General features: G+C 39.4%; 1 protein-coding gene across 1 annotated transcript in view; it reads left to right on the top strand.

The window, feature by feature from the left end:
• LOC131074696 (peptidyl-prolyl cis-trans isomerase PASTICCINO1) overlaps positions 1–21,763 on the top strand; it is a 252,308-nt gene that overhangs the window by 194,952 nt on the left and 35,593 nt on the right. The window contains exons 16-17 of the mRNA XM_058011384.2: positions 18,516–18,584; positions 18,897–18,974. Of these exons, the coding sequence (XP_057867367.2) occupies positions 18,516–18,584; positions 18,897–18,974 (147 nt within the window). The remainder of the gene's footprint in view (positions 1–18,515; positions 18,585–18,896; positions 18,975–21,763) is intronic.

Below are 21,763 nucleotides of genomic sequence, written 5' to 3'. Positions count from 1 at the left end.
AAATTTAAGCTCTGCATCAACATTCCAATTGAAAATTAGACCATTCTGGCGAATTCATTGTATTCAAAATTTGCATCCTAGAAAAGGAAGCTCAAAAAGCTCTCAAAACGACTGGATTCTGGCTTGAAAAGACAAAAGTTAAAACCCTAGGGGTTGACCCTAAATCCAGACGACTAACTGACTAACAAAACCCTAAAAAAGCAAAGCGAAAACGAACAAAAAACATGGGTCCCCATTTGCAATGGGGCGATGTGTGAAAACGTCACAACACTGCCTCAGAATCAGTTGAAGTCCATGATCAACCACAATAGGGGAAACAAAGGTGGGATTCTCGCGCCTTATCTCTGCAATATACTCCTTAAGTCTAATATTCTCTTCTTTATACTTCTCTTTCTCCTCAATCTCCCTATCCACCCTTGCATTGATTACTTGAACTATATCATTGAGTTCCTGGAACTCTTGCTCTTTCGTAGTTCGTCCAAGGTGAACCAAAGTGATTTGGAAATCCATTGGAGTAGCATCATCCATAATCACATCACCAATAGGGACGGCCACTTATGCAATCCGCATTCTAGTCTCATCTCTGACTATGTGTGAAAGTATCTCAGCCCTCCTAGGCTCTCTCTCCTGATTGCTCTTGGCTAAGTAATCATCAATAGGTTGTGCCTCTATCATCTTCTTACTTTTCTCCTTGCTCTTCATCAACCAATCGAGAATAGCAATCATCTCCATCCCGTCATCAAGACACATCTCTCGATCAAGTTCCTTCAATGTTGAGATAACATCATCATCATCATCATTGTCCTTAGTCAAATCATACACATTCTTCTCCAAGCTAACCTCCAAAAGGACAATGGGAGATCCCGGCTGATCATCATCTTCATTTGGTGGCGCGGATTGCGCTGTGGCATGCAAATCCTGAGTATTATCTGGTAAAATCACGGTGTTGGAATATTGTTCGAATTCTCTATTCTGTCCGGGTGTATCAATTTCCTTGATTGACGAGAAGCTGAGGGGAGGCAAAGGAACGCTTGTCTTTCGCTTCTTTACATCTTCAATATTCTTCCCCTTAGCCTTAGTTTCTCCTGGTGTATTCTTCCTTCATTTTGGAGCTCGACTCTCTTCATCTGCATGAATCCTTATATCACTAACTATCCTCTGATCATCTTCTGAAGAAGAATCCTCCTGTTTCATCTTCTCTTATGTGAAGATAACACCCACATCTACTAATCTGTTCATTTGCTTGTCTACCCATTCTCTGGAGAAACTTATGACTTCTCTCATCAATTCATTTAAAATTGTCACCTCTTGCTCCGACCAACTTGGCAATAGGATAGGCCTCTTCATTTCATTTCAGAGTTCCGTGACTTGCGGCGAATCACGCGAGTCACGCGAGTCAACGGGCCGGGTGACCCCTGCCGGGTCACGGTGACCTTGACCCGGGCTCGGACGGGTCAGGGGGCGTGACTCGCCTGACTCGCCGAGTTAGCGAGTCACTCCTTGACTCGCCGAGTCTGAGGGTCATGACCCGGCCAGAGTCACTTAAAACAGTGCAGTAAAAAAAACAAAAAAAAAACATAACATTTTTTAATGATTTTTTGGCCTCGCGGGGCGCTACACCTCGACCCCGCCCTGTATCACGACAAGGAACGCGCAAGGGGCACTGCCCCTTGACCTCGCAAGGGGCGATGCCCCTTGACCCCAACTTGGGGGCGCTGCCCCCAAACCCCCGTTGAAAAATATAGGGGGAAACCGCGCCGATAGAAGTAGGCAAAATCTAACCTACGAGTCTGATTAGGCTCCATATAACAACACAACTTAGAAATCTTGGTAATTGGTATTTAGATTTAGCATTTCAAATTTCCTATAGTCTCATTTGACAATGTAATTCTTATACTGTAATAGTGTCATACATCTTTTCAAAACTAGTTTTTCAAGTACTATATGTATATGTATAACTATATCAGCACCACCACCCCGCCACCCCCCCCGTCGCCGTCCCCCTGTTGTCCCCAAACTTAGGCCCTTGGTCCCCCCGTCCTGGAAACGCATCCCCTCGTCCCCAACGCCCGTGGAACATTGGAAAAATAGGAAGCCATAGTTTTGCAACCAGCTAAGAGGAAGAGGTAAAAAGCTTGCACAAATCACATTGGGGCAACACTACAGTCCGATTGGCTCATTGAGTCCACCGATCCAGTCTTCACTAATGAGGACTTTGAGTGGGTTGACCAGGCAGACAAAAAGGCTGAGGCTGTGGCTATGGCAGAGGAGGAGGATAGAGCACGATCAGGCACAACACCTATGGCTGCTCAGACTAACACATCACAGGCAGAGACTATGGCTACTCAGTCATCCAGGACCTACCTTAAACGCCTTTCTAGGAGGCAGATAGACGAGGTTGAGCCAGAGCCTAAGCCATAGACTTGTTTTTGTTTACACTTTAGAGTTACATATATGTTTGGGAACATTTGAAGTCATGGATTTTATATATATTGGACAACATTTATAACTCTATATATCTATGTTTTCTAATTCCTTCAACTACAATTTACATTTCTACGCATGTGATGGATGTATGTCTATGTATGTGATCAAATTAGCTTCTATTTGATGATGTTATAGTGTCTTTAAGCTTAATTCAATAATGGGTGTATGAAACAAGTTTTAAATCGTTAAAAATCTCTAAATTTCAAGGGTTTTCTTATTTTGCCGAGTTGTTGCCGAGTCATTGCCGAGTCCGAGCCGAGTCACGAGTCGAGTCAGCCTTGCCGAGTCAGAGCCGAGTCTGAGTCTGGGAACTTTGTTTCATTTTCATATTGTGGATGAGTATGATCCTTATCATCCAATACTTGATCAAGAATGAGAAAGACTTCACACCTCATGAAATCCACAAGCATCCTGGACCACATTCTTCTCTTCACGGCTTGCTCGTTCATTAGGTTTGTCCAATAATCTTAAATGTCCTTCTTCTGTATGAATATATCTCCTCTGATCCTTCTGACCTTCTTGTGCAGATCAAATCTTTCTCTTTTCTTGTATGTCCCATGGCGATAGAATGCAAGCTCTTCAATCACCGTACTAATTGCAGCAGCGGATTGGCACACCTCCAATGTTTTTCCTATGGAAATAGGAAAAGTCATCCCAGTTCTATGCTTTTCCTTCTGGATGAAATCATATTCCAAATTTGTCTCACCACTTCCAATAGGATCATTTTGTCGGTAGGATACCTAGGAAGCTTGTAAGGTTCGGATTGGAATCATTGAATCCTTAGGTATGCGAAAGTGGGAAATTGTATGTACCATGATCCATATTGTTGAATTAATTTTGTTGCCTCTTTGGACAACCTCTTGTGGATTCCGCTTTGCAACATCCTCGTAATATACATGGTGAATGCATCATTCACCCTCCTGTAATCTTCAACTCTATACATCATAGCTTATGTATTGCCCTTGTCCATTCCCGACTTCACCTCTGCATATTAATCCTTTGTATGTGACAAATCGTGCAAGTATATACACAAGGTAAGAAGTCACGGCGAATGACTTGGATCTCTCCACATTTCTCAACTGGAAATCCAGATTGTCGCTGATGATTTTTGACCAATTGATCATCGTTCCTCTCAGACAATCCTGGATAAAATAAAACATCCATCCTTCATATAATGCACTACGTGGCATCCCCGTCACTTGGTTAAGCAAGAATACCAAATCGCTATATTCCTCCTTCAAATCTATGCACGAGTATCTTGGGAGCCTTGGAATGATGAGGTCTCGGCTCAATCATCCACTCTTTGTTCACAACAATCTTGCATGCATCTGCCTTCGATTTGTACTTCGCCTCATACTCATCCTTTGTCCTATCCTTAATGTCTGCACTGCGGCGAATTCCAAACACTTTGGCAATCACATCCTCAGCAAGGTAGGCAACGGTCACCCCTTTGGGAATCTTGATCATTCTAGAGAGAGGATTGTAGTGCTTTGTGCACTCCAAGACTAACTCACTGCATTGTATTGATTGTGGAAATCCAGTAGCGTGATAAATGGCACTCTTCATGATGTTTGCATAGGTAGGAGAGGGAATCTAGTTCTTTGTCTCAAACTTCCTTTCCGCATCTGCCCCATATTCAAGAAATGCATGTTCGTATCTATGATCTCTTTCCATCTCGATGACAATTTAGATTCCAGATAGAATCTCTCCTGGACCATCTTCAATTGCTCCTTCCGAACTCCAATCCCATGTCATGTCCCCTCTTTAGTATGACATGACACTTTACGTGGATTTGCCTATTCCAGACTCTCGTAGGCAGATGGTTGTGGTGAGAGAGTCATTTTGGCGTTTATTTGGTGAATGGATGGCTCATTATGCTCTTGGAGACATTATATTTTATTATTTGGGGCCAAGATGTTATTTTTTTAAATTGAGGTGCACTTTTTATTTTATGAAGTAACTTTTTATCTAAAAAGTGCAATGAGGCTTCTAGAAGATTCTATTATGGATACTTCTAGAAAGACTAAGAGGCTTCTAGAAGATTCTATTATGGATACTTCTAGAAAGACTAAGAGGCTTCTAGAAGATTCTATTATGTGTATAAATAGACCCCATGGGTCTCTCATTTGGCATCCAAGTTTATTTTTCTCTAGTGCATCTACTTGAGCATTTGTGGAGCTTGAAGGTCTACAAGTATTCAGCTGAATCATTGGGAACGATACCTCCCAAGTGATTGCATAACTGAGGGGGTGAAAGATCCTCTGAAGGGTTGCTCTTCGGAATTGGTACTCAGCCAATTCAGGTGTGCTTAATTGGAATACTATCTTGTCAGGGTTCGATTTAGAGATCAGTTGCAAACTTACATCTTTGTTCATGTATCAATGAATGTCATTGTCTATCTTAGAAAGTCTGAAATAGTGATCAGAAATTAATTGCAACAGTTGTATACTTCAAACTCCCATATTTCTGAAGCATGTATGACATCTATTTGACATAATGTCAATTCTAGTATTGATGAAAAATTGAGTTGTTCCCTTGGTAGTTAAATTGATATATGTTTCCTATATACTTTGCAAATCAGTAAAGTGCTTAGTTGTAGATTGTATGTAACTTGTTGGACAATATTCCTTGAATCAAAATCATCAATTCTTCCATACATAAGCAAGGGATACTACATCCCAGATTTCAACATGGTACCTGTATGAAGCTGAAAGTCAATAACTTTGAAAATTTATCCTGATAGCTATTTTCAGAATTAGATAAGTTCCGATTTTTAATTATTTGGACACTTTGTGGGAATGGAAATCAGGAATTTTATCCACATTTCTAACGTATTCTGAAAATAGAATGTTTACATGATATGAACAGGGTCAAAACCCTCATAAAATCTCTAGAAATAATCATTTTCAGACTTAACTAAGTCTGAAGACATTAGCATACTCAGAAAATTTATCAAAATTAAGGTTCAAAGGAGTATACCAAATCTGGAAATGTCTTAGGAAAGGTGTGAAAAATCTGATTTTCACTCTAAAAATTTCTAAAGACACCTTTCCAAGCTCACTAATGGCTGCCAATAAGTCTGAAGACAACCTGCAACACTTAAAATGTCTCCAAGGGAAAATCGTCATTCATGTGGAGTCAAAATCCAATTCATTTTCATCACTTAAGTCTCAAAAATCACCTTGGGGGAAAATCATGTAGTATCCCTTGCTTATGTATGGAAGAATTGATGATTTTGATTCAAGGATTATTGTCCAACAAGTTACATACAATCTACAACTAAGCACTTTACTGATTTGCAAAGTATATAGGAAACATATATCAATTTAACTACCAAGTGAACAACTCAATTTTTCATCAATACTAGAATTGACATTATGTCAAATAGATGTCATACATGCTTCAGAAATATGGGAGTTTGAAGTATACAACTGTTGCAATTAATTTCTGATCACTATTTCAGACTTTCTACGATAGACAATGACATTCATTGATATATGAACAAAGATGTAAGTTTGCAACTGATCTCTAAATCGAACCCTGACAAGATAGTATTCCAATTAAGCACACCTGAATTGGCTGAGTACCAATTCCGAAGAGCAACCCTTCAGAGGATCTTTCACCCCCTCAGTTATGCAATCACTTGGGAGGTATCGTTCCCAATGATTCAGCTGAATACTTGTAGACCTTCAAGCTCCACAAATGCTCAAGTAGATGCACTAGAGAAAAATAAACTTGGATGCCAAATGAGAGACCCATGGGGTCTATTTATACACATAATAGAATCTTCTAGAAGCCTCTTAGTCTTTCTAGAAGTATCCATAATAGAATCTTCTAGAAGCCTCTTAGTCTTTCTAGAAGTATCCATGACTTTCTAGAAGTATCCATAATAGAATCTTCTAGAAGCCTCATTGCACTTTTTAGATAAAAAGTTACTTCATAAAATAAAAAGTGCACCTCAATTTAAAAATATAACATCTTGGCCCCAAATAATAAAATATAATGTCTCCAAGAGCATAATGAGCCATCCATTCACCAAATAAACGCCAAAATGACTCTCTCACCACAACCATCTGCCTACGAGAGTCTGGAATAGGCAAATCCACATAAAGTGTCATGTCATACTAAAGAGGGGACATGACAGTCCGCCCCTCCTGAAATTGCTTGGCCTCAAGCAATCTCAATGCAGGATGCTGCAGAATGGCTTCACCCTCCCAAGTAGCATCCTCAACAGGTAGATCCTTCCACTTAATCAGGTACTCTCTGATCACTCGCATGCGAAGCTGCTTCTCTTTGCTATCCAAGATGGATTCTGGAACCAAGATCAACTTCCCCTCATCATCCAAGGGAGGTAATACTGCAGAAGGCACCACACTCTGACCCAACGCCTTCTTGAGGCGTGACACATGGAATACATTATGCACTCTGCTATTTGCGGGAAGCTCCAACTCATAAGCCACCTCACCAACCTTCCTGATAATCCTAAATGGTCCATAGTAACGTGGCTTGAGTTTCTCTGCACCACTCTTCTTGAGAGTGGACTGCTGGTATGGCTGCAACATGAGGTAAACCATATCATTCACCTCAAAACTGCGCTCAGTCCACTTCTGGTCTGCATATTGTTTCTGCTGGTTCTAAGCTCTAGCAATATTGTCTCTGAGAGTCGCAACTATGTCCTTACTCTCCTGTAGTAACTCACCTGCACTAGGTACTCGACTGTCACCCAACACTAAATCCAAAAAACTGGGTGCCTCATAACCGTAAAGTGCCTTGAATGGTGTCATCTGTATGGTCATGTGGTATGTAGTGTTGTAGCAATACTCACAGAGATATATCAATCTGATCCAAGCTCGCTGCTGAGCTGCCACATAATTCCTCAAATACCCTTCCACCCATTTGTTCACAATCTCCGTTTGACCATCGGTCTGTGGGTGATAACTGGTGCTAGGTGTAAGCTCAGTGCCACACAACCGGAATACCTCCCGCCAGAAGTGACTCATGAAGCGGCTGTCCCTATCACTCACAATGTTCTGAGGCAAATCGTGTAATCTGAAAACCTCCCTGAAGAAGACCTCTGCCACCTGAGCTGCTGAGTACGTAGTAGTGATAGGGAAGAAGTGAGCATATTTTGTCAGCCTATCCACCACCACATAGATACAATCACGCCCCTGGACCTTGGGCAAGCCCGTGATAAAATCCATGGAGATGCACTCCCACTTCCTGTCAGGAATAGGAAGTGGCTGTAGGAGCCCTGCTGGATAAGTGTGCTCTTGTTTGTTCTGCTGGCAAACAAGACACTCACGCACATACTGCAAAACATCAGCCTTAAGCCCCTTCCAAGTGAACCGCTCCCGAACTAACCTGTAAGTCTTGAAATACCCGGGATGGCCTGCTGTAGGTGAATCATGGAGTGCTCTCAAAATCAACCGCTTCACTTTTGATTCTGGGACTAAGTAAATTCTGTTCTTGTAAATGATCAAATCATCTACAAGAGTGTACCTGGTGTCAATCGCTGTCCCCTCCACTATATCAGAGGCCCATGTGTCTTTGGCATATTCTGCTACAATCAAGTGTTGCCAATCCTCTGATATCTGAATCATAGAAGTGAGGTGTGGCTTACGTGATAAAGCATCTGCAACAACATTCTGTGTCCCCTTAACATATGTGATATCAAAATCATAGGCCTGTAACTTACTCACCCACTTCTGCTGACGATCATTCAGGTCCCGCTGTCCCAAAAAGTGCCTCAAACTGTTATGATCAGTTTTAATACAAAATTTGCTGCCCACAAGATACTGTCTGAATTTGGCCAAGGCATGCATGATTGCCAACATCTCCTTATCATAAATGCTAAATGATCGCTCAGGCCCCCTAAGTTTCCTTCTCTCATAAGCAATAGGGTGCTTGTCCTGCATGAGTACAGCACCAACTCCCTCTCCCGATGCATCACATTGAAGCTCAAATGGCTTCGTAAAATCAGGCAGTGCTAGAACTGGGCATGTAGTCATTATCTCTTTGAATCTCAAGAAACAATCCTGTGCCTCCGGAGTCCACACAAATGCCCCTTTCTTCAACAAAGCCGTCATGGGTGCTGCGTGCCGTGAGTAGCCATTGACGAATCTGCGATAAAAACCACATAGACCAAGGAACCCCCTCAACTGTGTAAGGTTCTCTGGTGGAGGCCAATCAACAATAGCGCGGATCTTTTCAGGATCCATCCGCACTCCATCCGCACTAATGATGTGTCCTAAGTATAGAAGCTCAGTCATGCCTAAATCGCACTTGGACTCCTTAGCATACAAGGACTCCTTCTGCAATATGCTCAATACTATCTCCAGATGCTCAAGATGTTCCTGCCATGATCTGCTGTATACCAAAATGTCATCAAAGAACACCAGTACAAATTTCCTTAGTTGATGGTGAAAAACCTTGTTCATCGTGGACTGGAAAGTGGCAGGTGCATTAGTCAAACCAAAAGGCATGACTACAAACTCAAAATGCCCACAGTGACATCTGAAAGCAGTTTTCTCAATGTCTTGCTCTCTCACTCTGATCTGATGATATCCTGATCTCAAATCAATCTTTGAGAAATAACAAGCCCCATGCAATTCATCTATCAACTCATCAATGCGTGGGATAGGATATCTGTTCTTAATGGTTCTCTTGTTTAACACCCTGTAATCAATACACATCCGAAGAGTACCATCCTTCTTTTTAACCAAAACAACAGAAGATGCAAAAGGTGACTTACTGGGTCGGATGTGTCCCATTGCTAGCAACTCCTTGATGGTCCTCTCGATCTCATCCTTGAGTCGCTTTGGGTGCCGGTATGGTGCGATCATGACAGGCTTAGCGCCTTCCTCCAGCTCGATAATGTGCTCAATGCCTCTGTCTGGTGGCCTGCCTGGTGGAATCTCGCTGAATACCTTCTCATACTTGATTCTCAATTTCTGAATATCCGGATGATATTCAGTCTTATGTTGCCCCTCCTGGGGAGGCATCAAGGTGCATATTGCCGCCCACTCTATATCATCATGCCTGGCTAATCTCTCCATCCGCCTAAATGAGATAGTCCTGATATCACCATTACAGATAGCCTTCAGCACGTGAGTCCTGCCATCCACCTCGAATCGTATCTCCATATCCTTCAGTCTCAGGGTAACCTCCTCCAAAGAATGTAGCCACTGCATCCCAAGTACTATGTCCATGTCACCCATGTTGACCACATGGTAATCCGCCTTGAACTCATAGTTGTTCAGGCGTAGGGGTAGATCACACACCATCCTGTCACATCGAAGTGTATATCCATCAGCCACCTTAATTCTCAATCCCTCAAACTCCTCAGTGATGAGTCCACGTCTCTCCACAAAGCGTGCATCAATAAAATTATGCGTGGCACCTGTATCTAATAGTGTAATAACCTTCTGTCCAGCCAAGACACCTCTAAGTCTGAAAGATCCCTCTCTCTGAATACTAGATAGACGTGCCTCTGGTTCCTCCTTCTGTTCAGCATTATCTACCTCCTGTTCCTGCTCTGCATCATCAGGATCATGGTATTCTGAGCTATCTGAGTCTGAGCCCTCATAATAAGCCCACATCACCCTGTTGGCCTTTCCCTTAGGCCTCATAGGACAGTCATGTCCAAACTCATAGGGACCCTTGCAAAAGAAGCATAACTTCTTCTTACGCAAGTCATTAAGTGTCTCCTTATCCAGAGGTGCAGCTGACTTGCCCTTTGTGTCATCAACCTTTTCCTTACCTTTGTTGAATCCCCCTCTATTATCTCTGAATGATGAGGAGCCCTTCGAACCAAACCTATTTGTTGGCGTTGCAAGTTCCATGCTACGAGCTTTCTTCATGGCTTCCTGTAATGTGAGAGGATCAAAGGCCTTAACCCACCCCTTGAGTGGTTCAGTCAACCCTTCTGTAAATAAAATGACTAGCCTCCGCTCTGAAATATCAGGTACCATTACTGCAAGCTTTTGGAAGTCATTAATAAACTACTCTAAACCTCCTGTCTGTCTGAGCTGCGCTAATTCCCGGAAATATACCTCAGGATCCTTCTTATCAAACCTTTCTATCAGCTTATCCACGAACTCCTGGTAAGTGGTTACCTGATTGTGCTGCAACGTGATCATGCCGTGCATCCACCAATCATGAGCTGCCCCGTCCAGGTGTAAAGTGGCATACTTGAGTGCTTCGAATTCTGTCATAGTCTTCAAAGATAAAAAGGTATCCACTTTATGAATCCATGCCCGAGCAGTCATTTTCCCACTTCCATCAAATGTGGGTAATGTCAACTTGTTAGTGACCTGTTGCGATTCACTCTGTTTTTCCACCTGTTTCTGTCTGTTAGCCCTATAATTCAGATACCTGTCAAAAGTCCACCCATTCTGTACATATCCTGGTAAATCTTCCCACTCTTGCCTTGCCAGTCTGAGCTCATCTCTAATATCTCTTTCCAAATCATTAGGTGTGGGTGGTGGTGTTTCCGGACGGAATGTAGGACGTGTGGGTCTATTTGCTGTGGTAGACCGTGTTCCCTGTTCGTGTTGTGATCCTGCTATGCTCCTGTCATCACGGTCATCATTATGGTCATTTCTCCTATTCCCCCTAACCAAATGGCGCATCAAAGCTTCAATGTTCTGTAGGGTTCTATCCTGGGTTGTGGCCATTTGTTCCAAACGTTGCATAATCTCATCATCCCTCCTGTTTCTAGGTGGGCTTTGTGATTGCCTATCACCCATGTCCTTACCTGGTGTAAATAGAGCCCTGCTACCTCTGTTGTAAACTTGATTGTACGGTGACCGCATAAACCCTATCAGGCTGGCAGGAAACCGCTCTGATACCACTGTAGTATCCCTTGCTTATGTATGGAAGAATTGATGATTTTGATTCAAGGAATATTGTCCAACAAGTTACATACAATCTACAACTAAGCACTTTACTGATTTGCAAAGTATATAGGAAACAAATATCAATTTAACTACCAAGGGAACAACTCAATTTTTCATCAATACTAGAATTGACATTATGTCAAATAGATGTCATACATGCTTTAGAAATATGGGAGTTTGAAGTATACAACTGTTGCAATTAATTTCTGATCACTATTTCAGACTTTCTAAGATAGACAATGACATTCATTGATACATGAACAAAGATGTAAGTTTGCAACTGATCTCTAAATCGAACCCTGACAAGATAGTATTCCAATTAAGCACACCTGAATTGGCTGAGTACCAATTCCGAAGAGCAACCCTTCAGAGGATCTTTCACCCCCTCAGTTATGCAATCACTTGGGAGGTATCGTTCCCAATGATTCAGCTGAATACTTGTAGACCTTCAAGCTCCACAAATGCTCAAGTAGATGCACTAGAGAAAAATAAACTTGGATGCCAAATGAGAGACCCATGGGGTCTATTTATACACATAATAGAATCTTCTAGAAGCCTCTTAGTCTTTCTAGAAGTATCCATAACTTTCTAGAAGTATCCATAATAGAATCTTTTAGAAGCCTCTTAGTCTTTCTAGAAGTATCCATGACTTTTTAGAAGTATCCATAATAGAATCTTCTAGAAGCCTCATTGCACTTTTTAGATAAAAAGTTACTTCATAAAATAAAAAGTGCACCTCAATTTAAAAATATAACATCTTGGCCCCAAATAATAAAATATAATGTCTCCAAGAGCATAATGAGCCATCCATTCACCAAATAAACGCCAAAATGACTCTCTCACCACAACCATCTGCCTACGAGAGTCTGGAATAGGCAAATCCACGTAAAGTGTCATGTCATACTAAAGAGGGGACATAACAAATCAACCCCTATTTGGATAGTCATCCAGATCAAAATCTCATTAAAACTGCCTTGGGGAAATTCGCCCTCCATCAAGAACAATTATCTGCATAAAATTCCTCAACATTTGATCATAACCTGCCCTGGTGTGTTGGTGTTGGAAATAAGCCACACCCGGACCGACGATGGACTGGTCCAAGAGGGGCCAGTAGCTCAGTGGTAGAGCACTCCAGCAGCGTATGGAAGGTCCTAGGTTCGAGTCCTAGCTGGTCCATGTCTCAACATGGTATCAGAGCTAGCATATTAAGAGAATAAATTAGACAGCCATATTACTCATAAGCATTTATCGGAAGTAAATAACAAATTGACGCAGAGGCTATATACGTAGAGGATATATCTGACTAAGAAAATATTCAAAATGTCAAGTAATATGAGAGTGGAAGATAGACTCGAAGGAGCCTCCAACTTCGTTTCTTGGAAGATACGAATCATTGCCATTCTTGAAGAACTAGAATTAGAGTCTTACATAGAAGAAAATCTAGACATGCCAAATGATGAACCAGAGAAATCTACCTGGAAAAGGCGTAATAATAAGGCAAAGAAAATAATTATTGACTCAGTCAAAGATCATATTCTTCCATCTATAGCCAGACTGCCTAAAGCATATGAAGTATTTAAAACCATTAAAAATACATATGAAGTTAACAATGCGAGCAGAATGTTAACCTTGAAACAACAACTTTTAAACATGAAGATGAATAAAGATGATACAATATCTACATACTTTTCAAGGATATTTGAAGTAAAAGACCAATTACAAACTATTGGAAATGAGGTAGATGATCAAGAAATCTCTGTCATAGCCCTAAGAGGATTACCAATTTCATGGGAATCCTACATTCAATGTATTAGCAGAACACCCCCCTTACCCAAATTTGAACAACTTAAGAATGAGTGCATTCAAGAGGAATCTCGATTAATCTCAAGAGGATTAGGGCCAAATAAAGAAGGAGAAATCCAAGCACTTAATACAAATACCTTCAACAAAAAGAAAAAGTTCTCCAAACGGAAGAGAGGAAATAAAAACCATTAAAAAAGAGATATGTCTAAAATTCAGTGTTACAAATGCGACAAATATGGGCACACTCACAGGAATTGTACAGAAAGGAAGAAAACACAAGCTACTCTAGCCGAAGTCAAAGGAGAAAACTCACTTTTCTTCTTAGCCCTATCAAGCGAAATAAATACAAATAAAAACACTTGGCTCGTAGACAGTGGAGCATCAAGGCATATAACTGGATTCAAAAATCAGTTTGAAACACTTAACGGGCACTCAAGTGAAGAGGTTACTATTGGAGATAACTCCACATATCTTGTGAAAGGAATTGGGACGTGTACGATCAAACTAAGAAATGGAGTATCTCTACAATTAAAGGATGTTCTGTTTGTACCTGGAATAAAAAGAAATCTAGTCTCAATCTCAGGCCTAGCTGATCAAGGATATCGGGTTACCTTCAATGAAGATAAAGTTCTACTCTGGCCTAAAAATACAAATATAAAAAATGCCATAACAATAGGTTCAAGAGATGGTAGCCTATACAAACTATGCAGTGATCAAAAGGAAGCACTAAATCTTGAAGTTTCAAATAATAATGAATTATGGCACAAAAGATTAGGACACCTAAGATATAGTGCTCTATCCAACATAAAGAAGATTACTTCAGGACTGCCCCAAGTAAAATCTGAACACACAGGCATTTGCAAAGGATGTGCCTTGGGAAAGAATGTGAAATTTTCTTTTCCCTAAAGCGAGCACAAATCAAAAGTTATTTTACAACTAATTCACTCAGACCTATGCGGTCCCATGTCAACACCATCCCTAACTGGATCCTTATACTACATAATCTTTGTTGACGACTACTCTCGAAAAACATGGTATCAGAGCCAGGTCCAGGCTAGGAGCCCCAAGCACACGAGAGGTGTGGCTTAAGGGGGGGTGTTGGTGTTGGAAATAAGCCACACCCGGACCGACGATGGACTGGTCCAAGAGGGGCCAGTAGCTCAGTGGTAGAGCACTCCAGCAGCGTATGGAAGGTCCTAGGTTCGAGTCCTAGCTGGTCCATGTCTCAACATGGTGGAAAGTCGATCTGCATCGGGAACATGAATTTCAAAGTCATCTGCACTCCAGGGGTAAAACGTGTGTCATCAGGAGGATTCCCCAACACTTAGTCAAAATTTACCCCTTTGGTGGAAAATCACCCTTCATCAAGAATCTGAATGGGAAAAATAAAGTCCATCAGAACTTTGGTGGAAATTCATATCCCATGAGGATTTTGAGTGGGGGAAAATCATGGGTCATCAGAAATGTGGGGGGAAAAGCACCTCCCATCAGGAATTTTGACATTTAGACCCTTAAAATATGGATTTTCATCAGGAATTTAATAAATTAACCACTCAAAATCATCCAAACACTTCAAATTTCAATAAAACACATCGGGACTTAGCCAAATTCATCAAAATTTGAGCGAGACAAAGGAATTTCATTAGGATAAAGTGCAAATTCAACTTGAATTGTCTTCTAGGAGGGAGAAAACAACCCCTAAAGGACCCTAAAAACTCTTAGGCACCAAAATATCACCGACTTGAATGTTTAAAACACGTCTATGCTCAAAAGGCTTACACTTAGACAAAATTAGGATCACTTAAACGTTTAACATTTTACACACTTGATCCTATACAAAACTCAAAAATCCTAATAGCAATTAGGCATAATCACATTTCTAACTCGGGACTCGGACACTAAAAGCTCAAAATTACCAGTCACACTGCCAAAACTCTAAACTAACAAGATGCGGAAAGCAGGAGAGGGGGGTCCTCGTTTGCAATGGGGCAATGTGTGAAAAGGTCATAACAGGTTCAAAAAGCAACTTGGAATTATAAAATCATTTTATATATTACCTTCCAAAAATGGACTCCAAGAGAACCGAATGAGCCACCCCTCAAATTGGACTGCCAGAAATAGAAACCAAGTTCTGTATTGTCTTGCTAAAAATAGTAAGAGACTCCAAACACCTTTGAAGCACAATCCAAGTAGCCGTCAAGATTTACTAAAAATAGTAAGTTCAGAAATCTCCTTTGATGGAAATGCATGTCATACCACTTTGAAGCTCTCGAGAAACCCAGAAGGAAAACTTCCAGACTTTTGCAAACACCCCTCTAAAATCCACCCGAAAAGAAATCTCCTTTGATGGAAATGCATGTTATACCACTCTGAAGCCCTCGAGAAACCCAAAAAAACCCAGGAGGCAAACTTCCAAACTCCTACAAACACCCTTCTGAAATCCATCCGGAAGACGGAAACCCTAATTTAGTCTCTGGTTAGCCTACGGGTTTCCAGAATAGGCTAAAGATCCATCTAATAGTCTAGAGCTGAGAAGGGGACATTTCAGTTATGATGGTGAACAAAACCCTAAGTAAGCAAAAATACAAGATAATTCACCAAATTCACTTCATGAAACCCTTCAAAATCTGGAAAAAACACTTAGGAGTTCTGGAAATGCATTTTTAGGTGTGGAAATATATGATTTCTGGTCTGATTTTCCTTCCTTTGATCTAGAATTCACCTTTCTTAGGTTTGATAAACAAGCTTGCTTTGAAAGCTGACAAAATTCACACCAAGATCATGTGTAAATTGCCTGAGATGTCCAATGCTACAGGTCTGATTCTTCATTTTACTTAGTTTGATTGTTAGATTTACCCTGCAACCTGCCCTATCTCTCCTCGAGTTCACACTAATATCTGTACTTTTAATTCACTTAGAATTGTAATTTGGTGTTAGTTATGTGGCTTTGACCTCTCTTTTATATGCCTCACCAAGTTCACATTCAAACAGCCCCAATAAGGCCGACTTGGCCTTCAAATTTTTACAATTTAAATTAAAAAATCACCTCCAAAGTCGGCTGGCTTCATTTCACCTTGAGCGCTTGAAAGTGATTTACTTGCACCTCATTTTTGAAGGTTTTTTAACTAGGTCGTCTAGCAAAAGATTTATTGCTTGAATGCATATAATTAAAGGCCAAGGCCTCTCCTTCAAAACACAATTCGGACCTGATTATTTATTTGTTCTACTCTGCTCCTATTACTAATGCAAAAATACAATTTGCAAGCCTTAAAGCGGGTTTTAGGAGTGTATAGGGACAAAAGAAGGTGCACTTTCATGATGTGCAAGGACAACACAGTGATGATGGGCGGGATTTGAATGCTGATAGGGATAAGATTTGAGCATTAAAGCTTGGATTCCATGGATACAAGTGCGCTAAAATGATGTTCGTCCTCGAATATAGGCCCCATGGGACCTATAGTTCTAACAACATGAAGGCAAAATTATCCTTGAGCACACCTTCACCCAACTAAGGAATTTATTTCAAAGCAAGGTGATCTTGAAGAGTTGTCTAGGACTAAAGGGAGGATGTGACCTATAGTTTCGGATTATAGGACCCATGAGACCTATAGGTCTGAACTAAAGGATGCAATCAATATGAGGTCAAGGATTAGTAGCGAACTTGCGAGAGCAATCAACATGGAATCAAGGAATTTCCTGATTGCTTGTGAAGGGTGATCAAGGAATGTTGAGTGCTAATTCCATATTGACAAGGACAAATGATCGTTGTGAAGAATTTTTTCAATGAAATTCACACGCTTGCTCAGGATAAATAAATTTTGAATGAGAATCCATGCTTGAACTTTGCATTTTACATTTAAACTTAGGAATTCCACATTTGAACAAGGAATTGAAACGGATTTTGTAAATTTCCACAGTCAACCATGGAATTTGAACTTTGATTTTGGATTTCCTTACTCAAATGAGGATTTTAACATCTCAACCTTGAATTCTACATTTCAACCTAGATTGCACTTGAATTTTACATTTTTGCCCAAGGAATTTACAATTTTTTTCCTATTTCCCCTCTTGTCAAGGTTGGAAAATCCAATCTTGACAAGGAATTGTCCTTGTCCGGGGATTGAATTTCATGATTTTTCATCCTTAGCACTTCGAAAATCCTAAATCCTTAACGACAACAATTTTGCAACATTTTTATAACTTTAGCAACCTTGACAACATTTTGCAAAATTGACAACATTGACAACTTTTGACAATTTTTCGACTACTTTTGCATTCCTCACAATTTTGCTCTTAATTAACAATCTTGATGCTCCACCATGGATTATGGACTTGAAACTTGAATCCCTGGCCTGATCACACCGTACGGACAAGATGTTATACTCCTAAGACATTTCAATTTTCAAGGACAAATCAACGTTCCCTTCTAGACTAACAAGACGGAATTCCTTCTCACAAACAAAGGCTAAAAGATCAAGACCATTGCCAAGCTAAGACAACTAAGCAAAAATGACTAAGCTAAAAAGTGAAAAAGTGGGGGTCCCGATTTGCAATGGGGCATGCATGTTTGCAACATAACAGGTAGATTAGTCTTACTACCGAATGTAGTACCCTTAGGATTTTCATCCTAGGGTTTCTAGCTCTAAATAAGCTCTCCAAATCCAAATAAGAGAAACAATCCAAGCACGTGGAAATGAGCCTTGAAATGACCTTTTCTAAGAATCCCTTGGAAGCCACTTGAAGAACTTTTCAAATTCCCAATTTTTTTAATATTTCAATTAAACTTGGAAAATAAAGTGACTTTATTAATTTTCATTTAATGATCCACTTAAGTCACTACATAAAGCTTATTAAATTAATTTAATAATATTACCCATAAAATAAACTTTGCCAGATAATATTAATTAATTAAATTAAATTATTCCCTTTTATACGACTTTAGCAGAGTCATTAAATAGGCTAATTAGTCGTTCTGAACTACTCTACGGAAAGGGACGTTACATAGACTAATTTGGCCTAAAGGACATTATAACTTATAAGCCACCATCATCATATGTGCTGTTTATTAGTGGATATCCTTCCAGTGCCTATTTGGATAATTCCTGTAATTAGGCTCTCAGGAACTTGCTTAGTTGTTGCAAGTTATTTAAAAATATTAGCTAATTTGAGTCTATTTTTATTCAATACAATTTTTACATACTCTGCAATTTTTGTTTCTCCTTTTATTGTTACTGTAGATTCATTTACTTTGTGGAAGATGTCATAAAGATGAAAGTTTTGGTAGCTGGATAAATTATTGAGGCCATGAAGTTTCCATGGTTTCTGCAGGTGCTGAAGGACTTCAACCATGTGAATCCACAAGATAACGACGAAGGAAAAATATTTGTTCAAACAAGGGTAATGGGATTTTAATAGTAATACTACTTTTCTTTGGAGTTCAATGTCAATCCATGATAACTGTGCCTTATATCATGGTTTCTGGCAGCAATATTCTAGATTTCCTTGTTAATGCATCAAAAAAAAATTCCCTGTTAATGCATCGAAAATAATTTGGCAGTGTTGCTTGTTGCTTTGAAGCAGTCATATTTCATTGATCTATTTTTTTTTTCAAAGTTTGTTGCATTTAAATATAATAATGAATGATGGGATTGCTATCCAGAAGAAACCAAACTATAATAGAATACTGAATTGATTTATTTTCTTGTGCAGAGTTCCCTGCATTTAAATGTAGCAGCATGCTATCAGAAGATCGGTGAATACAAAAAAGCTTTAGAATCATGCAATAAGGTATGCTACATTAAGATAAAGGTTCTTGGTGTTTCTAGCTATAATATGGAATTCAGATCTGTGTTTGTTGTATACGACAGTATTAAAACCATACAGTTCTCAATATAACAAAACAATGGCCAGTAATTTCACATCCAGTTACCACTAAGCAAGCTGTGCAGTGGTGAGTTAATATCTCCTATAAATAACAAACTAAAATATATTCTATCTAAAACTGGTGCAGAAATGATCTCAATATCAATGACCATCGGGGAGTAAGAAATATCAGGGTTGTAGACTTTCCTAGAGGTGCCTACAAACCTTTTTAGTTTCATGCAGTTCTTTAGAACCAGTTCCTCTTAAGTCTCAACCAGAAAATGTGCATTTCAGAGGAAGCATCTTAGTTATGCTCATTTTTAGAGTATTAGGCCTATTTATGACCTTAATAAAATAATTAAATTGAAAAAGAAAACCTAAGATGGATTTAATGTACCTAGGATTATGATATAATGATACTATGAAGTAAATAAGCCATCAAACACCTGATTTATGGTGCACAATTCACATAATCTGTGTTTAAATAGGATGCATCTAGAAATTATAATCAAATGGGTTACTTAATAAATAAGTTACATTTGGTTATGGTCTATCCTAATTTGTATTAGCTAGATTAAGGACTTACCATGATCCTAGTAAAATTAAATGAGAGGCTATATAGGAAGCCATACACCATTGTGTTAAGTGTGTCAATTTACATCTTTTAATGTGACATAAAACGGAATAGTGTACAATAAATTGTTGTTAAAATCAGTAGGGGAAGTTCTCTTTGGCTTGGATTTAAAAGATTTTTCAAGTATGCCATAGAAAATTTTGAATTTAAGATATCTTTTTATGTAATGTCCCCACTTCCTGAGTGATCTGTCAGGATGGGAAATTTACCTGACACCCATCTCCACAGGTGAATTCTAGTTTTTGGGGATGATCTACTTGCCAAAGGGAATCTTATACTTAGTCATTTTTATGACTTTGGTAAGTTAATAAAGTAACTTTATTAATTAAAGTTATAAAAGCACTTTTTCTTAAAATAGAAAAAGTTAAGTTACAAGTTATTATAAAACAACTTTATGAAATTACCTTGGCTCATATTCCTAGGTAACATGTTATTAAAGGTGGCCCCACTTTCAATGATGAGTTGACCCCTCTATTAGGCGAACTTTTATGAGAGCCTAAGATTCCATTGGAATCTTCTAGATGCCAAGAGGAAGTTCGAATTAGGTTTGGGAGGCATAAGGAAGCTCTACATGCAAAACTTGGTATTATTATTTTTGGAGATTTTATTGTTTTTGCTCTGCAATTTGTTGCCATAGCAGGTACAGCAGGTTTGGAGACCAAATTGGAGACGAAATCCTTCAATTGTGGACAGGTTGGACGAAACCCCAGCCATTTCTGTCAAGTCAGCACTCAAGGAAAACCTTCAAATCGGGTCTAGAGGACCATTTTCAGAGGTTGAGCCTCAGATCTGGGTGGTTTATTGGCACTTTCCAGCAGATTGGAAGCATTTTTGGACAACCGTACCTCTCCCTAGGGCAGCTGTACCATCCTTAGCTGCCTGGAGATTCAAATAAATAATTGGGAGGGTTTTTGAACAGTAATTGTTGGTAAAATCATTGTCAGGGCATAGCTAAGATAATTTGGCAATCAATTTGGACAAATCTCAGGACATTTGGAAGCAATCAGCAAATTATGAGGGATTTGGAAGCAATTTGGATGGAGTCTCCTGGCAAGTTTTTGGAATAAGCTTCAGATCTCCTATCTGATCATCAAATTGTTTTAGATAATTATTACTATGGTGAATAAACCTCATTGGAGGAGTTGAATTGCATTGGAAGTCATTATTTTGCAAATTGTCAATAAAACCCTTATTCTAGGTTAGGCGTGGGATCACCTGGTATGCAACTTTGTCCTCTCTGTAAATGTTATTCAATTTTCAATTTAAGATGCAAGTTATATTCAAGGTTATTCTTCTTCTATATATTATTTCTTAATATAATGGATCTGATTATTGTCTCGTATGATGCAGATGGAGATGGAGCATTTATCGATTTCAATGTCCTTCTCATCATTATCGATTGATATATATATATATATATGCTAATGAGGAGGATCAAGCAATACCTTGACCGGTCATGTCTAATGGACATGACCGATCAAGATATTACTTGATCGCACCTCTTAGAATCATAATCGCATTTTACCTTATACCAATCGGCATGTATAAGTTACTAATCGGTGTGTATATCATAACAAGTGAGCCGATACTAACCGGCGTATATGTTATTAACAAATGCACCGATACTAATCGGTATGCAGTCTTTAATAATCTCGATAACAATCGGTGTTTACATAGTTAACGTGTTTGACCGATAATAATCGGTGTGCAAATAATTAACAAGGTAAACCGATACCAATCGGTATTTGTACTTTATGATTTGCAACCGATAATTTAGACATTGATAGGAATAAGTTAGGTTATATATCGAAGAATGATCATTAGATGAAGGAATGATAAATGAAGTCTTATCATAGTCTATCGATAAGATAGATGATTGAATGAGAGACTTCATTTATCTCTCCTTCAATCATTTATCTTACCGAGGCTATCATGTATCAACACACTCTAGATAATAAAGCTTCCAAAATTTGTTTCTGTAGTTGCTGTTAAAAGTTTTCAGAATATTCAATTCTATTTCAGTCAATTCTTTCATTGTATTTCTTGTGTACATCTCCATACAAGGCATTAAAAAACACAA

Source organism: Cryptomeria japonica, chromosome 4, assembly GCF_030272615.1.
Source record: "Cryptomeria japonica chromosome 4, Sugi_1.0, whole genome shotgun sequence".
In the NCBI taxonomy this organism is placed as follows: Eukaryota; Viridiplantae; Streptophyta; class Pinopsida; order Cupressales; family Cupressaceae; genus Cryptomeria; species Cryptomeria japonica.
Note: the sequence above shows the minus strand (reverse complement) of the source record. Positions and strands in the feature narration are given on the sequence as shown.